The sequence below is a fragment of the Alosa alosa genome, chromosome 1 (assembly GCF_017589495.1).
Source record: "Alosa alosa isolate M-15738 ecotype Scorff River chromosome 1, AALO_Geno_1.1, whole genome shotgun sequence".
Lineage (NCBI taxonomy): Eukaryota > Metazoa > Chordata > Actinopteri > Clupeiformes > Clupeidae > Alosa > Alosa alosa.
The window spans coordinates 1,700,615-1,711,557 of NC_063189.1; the positions used below are offsets into that span (position 1 = coordinate 1,700,615).

At 45.0% G+C, this 10,943-nt stretch overlaps 1 protein-coding gene across 1 annotated transcript in view; it reads left to right on the plus strand.

The window, feature by feature from the left end:
* Positions 1-4,540, plus strand: part of LOC125299942 (protein jagged-2-like) — a 27,029-nt gene extending 22,489 nt beyond the window's left edge. Inside the window, exons 17-19 of the mRNA XM_048251434.1 lie at positions 442-573; positions 2,472-2,613; positions 4,431-4,540. Of these exons, the coding sequence (XP_048107391.1) occupies positions 442-573; positions 2,472-2,613; positions 4,431-4,540 (384 nt within the window). The remainder of the gene's footprint in view (positions 1-441; positions 574-2,471; positions 2,614-4,430) is intronic.
* Positions 4,541-10,943: the final 6,403 nt, after the last annotated feature.

The window sequence follows — 10,943 nt, forward strand, 5'->3', positions numbered from 1 at the left end:
GGCTTTTACTCGACTGTTGTAGATTGAGGATAGATTGATCCTATAGCATATAGATGTGTCATATAGATTGTGAATATTGATCCTATAGCATATAGATGTGTCATATAGATTGTGAATATTGACCTTATAGCATATAGATGTGTCATATAGATTGTGAATATTGATCTTATAGCATATAGATGTGTCATATAGATTGATCTCGACTGTTGTAGAAAGAAATGGCGGATCGTTATCAGCAGCATTCATCCAATGTTGCAAAGGCACATTCTGTTAACTAATCTGATATCATTTTAAAAGGCTAACTGAGAAAACATTGGAGAAATCCTTTGCAATGATGTAAGCACATTATGTATTCTGAAAATCTGTAAGTGAGTGTGTACTTGTGTGTATATGTGGGTGTGTATGTGTGTGTGTTTGTGTGTGGTTGTGTTTGGAGGGCAGGGTTCAACAGTGGAGGGAGTATGTTCTGAGCTCCGGTACCTGCCAATCATGCGAAGCCTGGCCCAAAACCACACCCTCCTCATTCTGTGTGACCAGTCACATTCACACATCAGTGCTGTGGAGGTTGCCATGGTGAGGAGTCTGTCTTTTTATATACCCCTTCTTCTGTTCTCCTCCTTTTCCTCCCCTCCTCTTCCTCTCTTCCTTCCCCCCTCTCCCCTCTTCTCTCTCTTCCTCTCTTCTCCCTCTCTCCTTCTCTCTCCTCTCTTCCTCTCTCTGCTCTCTCCCCTCTCTCTTTTCCTCTCTCTCTTCTCCTCTCTTCCTCTCTCTGCTCTCTCCCCTCTCTCTTTTCCTCTCTCTCTTCTCCTCTCTTCCTCTCTCCCCTCTCTCTTCTCCTCTAATCCTCTCTGCTCTCTCCCCTCTCTCTTTTCCTCTCTCTCTTCTCCTCTAATCCTCTCTCTGCTCTCTCCCCTCTCTCTTTTCCTCTCTCTCTTTTCCTCTCTCTCTTCTCCTCTCTTCCTCTCTCTGCTCTCTCCCCTCTCTCTTCTCCCTCCCTCTCTCTTCTCTCTCTCTTCCTCTCCCTCTCTCTCTGTCTCTCTCCTCCTTCTCTCTCTTCTCCCTCTCTCTCCTCCTTCTCTCTCCTCTCTCTGTCTCCCTCCCTCCTTCTCCTCCTTCTCTCCCCCTCCTCCCTCCCTCCCTCCCTTCTCTCTCCTCCCTCCCTCCCTCCCTCCCCTCCCTCCTCCCTTCTTCCTCCCTCTTTTCCTCCTCCGGGCCTCTCCTTACTCCTCTCTTTTCTTCTCCTCCGCTCTCTCCTTACTCTCTCCTCTCCTCCTCTCCTTCTTTCTTCCTCTCCTCCTGAGTGTAAGTGTGTTTATATGTTGGTGAGCTAGATAGATAGATAGATACTTTATTGGTCCCCAGGGGAAATTCAAGGTCTCAGTAGCATACAGACAACACACATTGTAAAGTGTAAAGGCTGTTACATACCGCCCATTCTTCGACCTGAAGGCACGACATTCAGACGCCACGGGAGCTGGTGTAACAATTTATACTCCCTGGTGGTTAAGCATTGACTAGTTGCAGTATTCTCCTGAACAGAGGTGTCGCTGTTGTGAAAAGGCTATTGCTGCCTACTTTATACCGTAGAAGAAGCAATCTTAGCTGTCAGTAGCATTGCCGTCAATGTAAAAGCTAGCCTCTGTGATGATAGACTTCGGTTGCTGCTATTCACAACTACCATCATTATCATCTAGTTTCCAAGGTGTGTGCAGCTAGCTAGCTAGCTAGATAGATACTTTATTCATCCCGAGAGAAATGTTAATAATTTTAGCTAGCTGGCTAGCTAGCTAGAAGCTGGTTGAGTTTGTGTAATTTCATAAAGTGGAAAGAGATTTTGTTCAGGTCTTAGCAGAAATCCTTTGGTTAAAAGTAAATCGTTTCTATTCTTTCCTCTTAATTCCATGTGTTGCAACTCTCGCTGGTAATTGTGTTAACTTTTCCAGCAAACTATAAAAAGTTCACGACTGTAACAAATCAGTCCTCCGAACTGCACCTGTCGCCCTCCAACTAGTTCATCAAAATCCTGGCGATTTACGTCATTTTGACGTCACATTGTCTCGCTACCGGTCGGGAACGGCGAGTATGTAAAATGCATAAGTGTGTTTATGTGTGTGTATGTGCTGTAAGTGTGTTAATGTGTGTGTGGTGTAAGTGTGTTTATGTGTGTGTGTGTGCTGTAAGTGTGTTTATGTGTGTGTGTGTGTGTGTGCTGTAAGTGTGTAAGTGTGTTTATGTGTGTGTGTGCTGTAAGTGTGTTTATGTGTGTGTGTGTGCTGTAAGTGTGTTTGTGTGTGTGTGTGCTGTAAGTGTGTAAGTGTGTTTATATGGGGGTGTGTTGTAAGTGTGTAAGTGTGTTTATATGCGGGTGTGTTGTAAGTGTGTTTATATACGGGTGAGTGGTTTATATAAGTGTGTGTGTTTGTTTGTTTGTTTGTTTGTTTATTGTTTGTTTTTTGTTTGTTTATCTCCAGTCCTATGTGCGCCATGAGCATCCCAAGATACAGGAAGTGATGCGGACGGTCATCGCCGCTCTGTCAAAACGTTACAACAGCACCCTGCTACTTGCCATACGAGAGGTCAACATCCAAACGCCAGTGCTATCACCATCAAGAGGTCCGTAACTCACACACACACACACATTCACCATATGAGAGTTCAACATTTAAACACTGATGCCATCACAATTAACATACTGTATCTGCACTGTACTGTAACACACACACACACACACAATTAACATAATGTATCTGTACATACTGTAACACACACCCACCCACACACACACACACACACAACACACACACACACACACACACACACACACACACACACACACACACACACACACACACACACACACACACACACACACACACACACACACATACACGCACACACGCACGCACGCATACCCAAACAAACTCAAAAGCAAACAGTGCAGTGTACATGACCATCTGCGATATGAACTTTTATTCTTTTTTCTTTAAAGCCTTTATCTTTTCACTACCACCCCCCCAACATTAATTTCCACACACACACACACATAACACACACACACACACACACACACACTCACACACACACACACACATACACACACACACACACACACACACACAAATACACACAAACACACACACAAACACTCACAAACACACACACAAAACACACACAAACACACACACACAGACTACCTGCTTCCGCTGTTGTGTGTGTTGTTCGTGCTGCTGTGGCTGGTGTGTGTGTGTGTGTGTGTGCTGTGGACCGTGAGGCGTCGGAGAGAGCGGAACACCAGAACGCCGGCCGAGCAGGACGTCAACAACCGTCACCGTGACGACAGGCGGGGGCGGGCAGAGCAGGACCGTGAGGGGGGCGATGGAGCAGAGGAACACCTGCTCATAGACAAGTGCCCCCCCCCTCACGACCCCCGACACACACCCCCACCGGACGCCTCGCGCCGCAGAGCATGGCCATGGACAGAACTCCAGGGAGAGTCCGCGGGTCCGGGAGGTTCTAGAGGAGCAGTACGTCTGAACATTCCACACCGGAGCCCAAGCGAACACTAGAACCCAACACAAGCGGTCAACCCAGCGGTTGCTAGGAGACTAGAGATGCGCTGTGCTGTGCGTGGCCAGACATCAGGAGTGGAAGCCCTTTGACCCCGGAGGGAATCACTGACTGGCAGCTCTAATGTACACACACACACACACACACACACACACCTCTGCCTGAGCCCTTTGACCCTGGAGGGAATCACTGAATGGCAGCCCTAATGATTTTGGAATTGCTATTTTTCTGCCTGAAGTTCTCCCTTGGAATCTGATACCCTAGGCTTTACACACACACACACACACATGCACACACACACACATACACATGCACACGCACGACACACACACACACACACACACACACACACACGCACACACACATACAAACACACACACACACACACACACACCCCTCTGCCTGAGCAGAGTTGGCACAGAGCCTCAGGACCATTCAGTGGAGACTGCATCCTCCATATGGTTGTCATGGAGACCTTACAAGCTGTGTCAGAAGTGCCCTGTGGTTTGTGTGTGTGTGTGTGTGTGTGTGCGTGTGTGCGTCCATGCCTTACGAGCTGTTGGGTCTCTTACCTATGTGTTCATGTGTGTGTGTGTGTGTGTGTGTGTGTGTGGTCTCTTACCTATGTGTTCATGTGTGTGTGTGTGTGTGCATGTGTGTGTGCCTATGTGTGTGTGTGTGCCTGTGTGTGAGTGTGTGTGTGTGTGTGTGTGGGTCTCTTACCTATGTCTTCATGTGTGTCCATTTTGGGGGACGAAACCCAGCGCAGCACTAAACTGCACAGATGTATATAGTGACCAAGGGAACCGCTTTGTATATTTGAGATTTGTTCCTTTAGACATTCCGTGTTGGTGTTCCTTTAGAAGTTCTCCGTGGGGTCATTCCTTTTGCTCCCGAGTGGATAGCAGAACTTGGAACTGTCCGCTCGGCCTGTGGCCACGGACACCGCAAAGCGCCCTGCCCTGTGTTCTAACTTCAGAAGGTTCTAATGGCGCCCTGCCCTGTGTTCTAACTTCAGAAGGTTCTAATGGCGATCTGCCCTGTGTTCTAACTTCAGAAGGTTCTAATGGTGCCCTGCCCTGTGTTCTAACTTCAGAAGGTTCTAATGGTGAGAGGCTTCAGAAGGCTCTAATGGTGAGAGGTTTCAGAAGGTTCTTATGGTGAGATTTTTCAGAAGGTTCTAATGGTGAGATGTTTCAGAAGGTTCTTATGGTGAGATGTTGGGTTTTTAAGAGATTACTTGCATATGTGTGTGTGTGCATGTGTGCGCGCGGGCATGTGTGTATGTGTGTGTGGACTTAGGTTTCTTCTGGGAGACGCCACAGCTTTATTCCGTGCGGTTTAAAGATCACAAACACACACACACTCGCACATTAGGGAATGAAAATGTCTTTGCTTTCAGATGTTTGTTTGTGACCTTTAACCCTTTACCAGGCAGTCTGAGTTAGAAGAGTAAGGGGTCAGACTTCAGAAACAGCGTGTTTGATTTCAGCAGCTCTGTGTAGTTGGAGCCATCTTAATCAAATCTGTTTCCGTTATTTGACCGAATGTTAACTGAAATGGTGTATTTAATTTAATTTAATTTGAGCTGTTTTGTTTTTATTTGTTCAAAGACAGACTGTCTATTTATTAAAGCTTTTCATTCAGAAACTGCTGGAGTCTGAAGAGTGTGTTTGGTTCAGTGTTGACTACACACACACACACACACACACACACACGCATGCACACACATACACACACACGCACAAACACACATGCACACACGCATGCACACACGCATGCACGAACACACACGCATGCACACACGAACACACATACACACATGCACACACGCATGCACACACGAACACACATACACACATGCACACACGAACACACATACACACATGCACACACGAACACACATACACACATGCACACACACACGCATGCACACACGCACGAACAGACACACATGCACACACACACGCACGAACACACATGCACACGCACGCATGCACACACGCACGAACACACATGCACACACACACACACATGCATCCACACATGCATGATATCATTGTGCTGCTGTGTTCCTTGATTATTACGCTGGACACAGTCTTGCACAGCTCTGATTCCATAACAGCATGTGGTCGGAAAGTGGAGCTGATTGGCACTGATTGGTCTCCTGTCCTGTCCATTTGGCATGCGATGCGCCGACACCACACCACTCCGTAAGGAGAAGAGTCGCAGGACAGGATCAGGTCTTTTTGGCTGTCATAACGCTCTAACACGTCAGACGACTGCATGAGTGGCATAATGTTGAGATGGCTGTCATAACGCTCTAACACGTCAGACTGCATGAGTGGCATAATGTTGAGATGGCTGTCATAACGCTCTAACACGTCAGACTGCATGAGTGGCATAATGTTGAGATGGCTGTCATAACGCTCTAACACGTCAGACGACTGCATGAGTGGCATAATGTTGAGATGGCTGTCATAACGCTCTAACACGTCAGACGACTGCATGAGTGGCATAATGTTGAGATGGCTGTCATAACGCTTTAACACATCAGACGACTGCATGAATGGCATAATGTTGAGATGGCTGTCATAACGCTCTAACACAGCAGACGACTGCATGAATGGCATAATGTTGAGATGGCTGTCATAACGCTCTAACACGTCAGATGACTGCATGAGTGCCATAATGTTGAGATGGCTGTCATAACGCTCTAACACGTCAGATGACTGCATGAGTGGCATAATGTTGAGATGGCTGTCATAACGCTCTAACACGTCAGACGACTGCATGCATGAGTGGCATAATGTTGAGATGACTGTCATAACGCACGTCAGACGACTGCATGCATGAGTGGCATAATGTTGAGATGGCTGTCATAACGCACGTCAGACGACTGCATGCATGAGTGGCATAATGTTGAGATGGCTGTCATAATGCACCAACACGTCAGACGACTGCATGCATGAGTGGCATAACGTTGAGATGGCTGTCATAACGCACGTCAGACATCAGACGACTGCATGCATGAGTGGCATAATGTTGAGATGGCTGTCATAACGCACGTCAGACGACTGCATGCATTAGTGGCATAACGTTGAGATGGCTGTCATAATGCACCAACACGTCAGACGACTGCATGCATGAGTGGCATAATGTTGAGATGGCTGTCATAATGACGTGTCAACACGTCAGACGCATGCATGAGTGGCATAATGTTGAGATGGCTGTCATAACGCTCTAACACGTCAGACGACTGCATGAGTGGCATAATGTTGAGATGGCTGTCATAACGCTCTAACACGTCAGACGACTGCATGAATGGCATAATGTTGAGATGGCTGTCATAACGCTCTAACACGTCAGACGACTGCATGCATGAGTGGCATAATGTTGAGATGGCTGTCATAACGCACGTCAGACGACTGCATGCATGAGTGGCATAACGTTGAGATGGCTGTCATAATGCACCAACACGTCAGACGACTGCATGCATGAGTGGCATAATGTTGAGATGGCTGTCATAACGCACGTCAGACATCAGACGACTGCATGCATGAGTGGCATAATGTTGAGATGGCTGTCATAACGCATGTCAGACGACTGCATGCATTAGTGGCATAACGTTGAGATGGCTGTCATAATGCACCAACACGTCAGACGACTGCATGCATGAGTGGCATAATGTTGAGATGGCTGTCATAACGACGTGTCAACACGTCAGACGCATGCATGAGTGGCATAATGTTGAGATGGCTGTCATAACGCACGTCAGACGACTGCATGCATGAGTGGCATAATATTGAGATGGCTGTCATAATGCACGTCAGACGTCAGACGACTGCATGCATGAGTGGCATAATGTTGAGATGGCTGTCATAACGCACTAACATGTCAGACGACGGCATGAGTCGCTTAGACTCCTCAAAACAGGGGCGGAGCCAGAGGGGTGGCTTTGGGTGGCACAGGCCATCCTTGAAATTCGATTGGCCTCCCCAGGTGCCACCCCGAAATCCTAGTCTACGATTGGCCATTATGACAATCTAAGGCGAGACCTTTCTTGACGCATTTGCAGCGCTAGTTTGAAGTGTCAGACAGACTTTGGAAAGTGGCAAACACACTTGCCACTATACATGACTTGATGTTTTTAGCATGTGAGTTTAGGCCTACAGGCTACTGCATGTGCTAACACGCAAAGATATCTATTTACCTTTCGCATCCGCCAGTGCCTATTTATCTAATCACACACACAAGTTGCGTTTGTTGAATCACGTCATCCTAGACTAATTTTCCTGCTTATTGTACCTAGCCTGCCCAGCCAACATTTGCTAGGTCATTATGTGTTAACTGTGGGCCTACTTTTGTAAAAGTAAATGATTATACTGTCCTAATCAAGGTTTGAAAATCGGAGGTTCACAGGCCACTGTGGCCTTGGTGCTCACTTCTTTCAATATTCTGCTTTGCATCCGACTAATAGCGATTTTCATTTAACCTATGGCCTGTCAAAATAATCTTAAGCATTCACAGTGCAAATTAATTTAGTCTTTTACGCAGTGGAGAAAGTGACAGCGCACGGCAAGAAAGAGCATCCAAATTCACCCATTCTTCTCTTTTGAACTACTTGCGAAGTAGCCTACTCATCACACAGACATTACATGTATCACACCACATGAAAGAGCTTTTTCTTAGCTTTTAAACAATGTTAGCCACTAGTTGCTGGGATAAACGGTTCGCGGGAAAAGTAACTTTAATTCAATCATATTATTATACAGTTCTGTGCCCATCTCCCTACCCATTCATCTCGGTGGAATGCTTTGCGAACTCTTCCCATATACAAACAATACATACAAACATATCAGAATAAACAGACCTTACCGACCACAAAGGTGTAAAGCATCCCCTTGTACAGACAGCAATTCCAGAGTAATCCGGTTTTGAATTTGCAGCAAATTTCTACATGCATGTCCAACTTTTGGCTTTAAATTTCATAGCAGGCCAAATAAAACATAAATGTTAAATACAGCCTAGATATCTGTAAATATTAAAATCAGATGATTTACAGTCCTATGTAATATGTCATGTTTCATGTTTTTGTCATGTTTCATACAGCGATGCAGGTCTACTGCTGTGAATAGACTAAATACAACTTTGATCATTTGTATGTCTACTGTATAGTTAACTTTAGCCTTGGTGCCCTGACGTGTGGCCTTTGTGCCCCCTGCAAAACATGCCCAACTGAAGGCCAAGTGGCCTTGCCCCTAAAATTATGAAATTCCAAGCCTGGTCCTAATGTAATGTTAAGACAACTTTTCATTTATGGTTCATCAAGCTCACTCATAAACACTCGTCGCATCTAGGCTAGCTACAGGTAGCGATATGAATTCTGGTGACCATTCAACCAGTCAAGGATTTGTTGTGAAATATTTAAATTTTGGGAAGTTTACGTAGCTTAGGCTAAACTGTTTATTTCGTCCCCCATGCCTGTTTTATTCGTCCCGACCAGGAGGGATAAATGAAACATTGTGCACGTTCCACTTTTGCTTAAAGAATTCCTAAACGGTTTTGTTCAGAGCTGAAAGTGCTCATCCTTGTTGTCCCCTATAGGCTAGTGCATGATGTCCTATATCCAAGGGAATATTCTCACCCCTATGTATTGCCTCTCTGGTTCGAGGGACAAGGGGTAGGCTAGGGGAAGGAGAAGAATGACAAATGGGATTGAGCCTTAGGGTCTGTAGCATTATTAATGTAACGTTATGATTAGATTAAGGTAAGTCTTTAATTGGTGTTTCATTCCTGTTTCATACAAAAGTATTTTAAGCATTTAGTTGAGAGGTGTTTGTTGATTTGGGATTACTTTGTTATAGCTCTTTGCCAGCTCGGACAAAAAAAGCAGGTCAAATTATTTTAACAGCTACAAAAATAGATGGCCATAGATAGCCATAATATAATAAAATATATTTTAATGTCCCCATGGAATTTGTTTTAGCTCAGCATAACCCATTGATAGACAACTTAGATTTAATATGTTTGTTTATTTGTATTTGCATTGTATTCAAATACAAAGACATTTTACAGTATGTGAGAGTATGGTCTTTGCCCTTCAATTGATGAGTATGGTGTTTGGTGCTAACCTGGCAATAGCCAGATGAATTTCGCTCCGCCTAGCTCCACTCATCCATCTGGAACCGATCCATTGAAGTGTTGCTTCAGAAGGCTGGGCCTAATCAAAAAATGCTTGCATATGATTGAATAAGCCACTTGTCCGTCATCTATTGGCGTGCTACTTCAACCACTCACATCGAAGCCAACCCGTGGCGCTAATAACAGACTCACAGTCGCTTCTACGCTATGTCACATCTATGAAACTCTCGCCCTGCGTCCTGATTGGCTAAACCATAAAGTTGGTTGGAGAAATCACTCTCAATGGAAGAGGTCCCAGATGGATGTGAGTGAAGCTAGGCGGAGCTAAGCGGAACGACATTCATCTGGCTAGGGTCAGGTTAGTTTGGTGCATGGTTTTCCTAATGTATTTGTGCTAATTTAACATCTTGAGCCTGTTTCTATTTATCTGGATGTTTTGCCTCATGCCACCCTTGAATTAATCAGTGCCCCACTAGGGCCACCCTTGTTAAAAATGTCTAGAATCGCCACTGCTGGCCTGGGTTTATAGAACTTTGGAACCACGCCTTCTTTAACGCATATTTGCGCTGCCGGCCCACTCCAGGTTCCTCCTTGAAAACCTCTTCGTTCTGCCGTAGCACATTCTGCAATGTCAGTTCTTGCTGCTCCATCTTATTTATAAGAACACAGTTCATTCCTAGCTCCTTTATCCATGCCCTGCCTAACAGGTTTGGCTACGACCACTACTGGTAGCTGTTTGACTTGAGCTTTACACATTTTACACATTCTATTTGGTTCCCAATCTACTTCCTCTGCATTAAGATAACATATGGAATGTTGAAACGGAAGCCTTGTGGGGCCAACTATGATGCTGATAATGGAACTCTCTTGAAAGGGTCTATACGTCTTATGACGTCAAACAAATTCCATGGGGACATTAAAATATATTTTATTATATTATGACAGTCTTATGACGTCATTTTCTATATTTTTGATATGTTGCTGAGTATAACATAAACAGCAAAGAAAAGTGATTGATAATGACTGACTGACTATTATTGTGTTACATGCTTCAAATGTAAAGCACTTTGAGCTGCATTCTGTGTATGAAAGGTGCTATACAAATAAAGCTTTATTATTATTATTATTATTATTATTATTATTATTATACACGAATCCGACGAGCGTTCTGTGGAGGCTGCCATCTTGTGGCGACGCCATTACTGAGCTGTTACTGGTATGTAAACAAACCT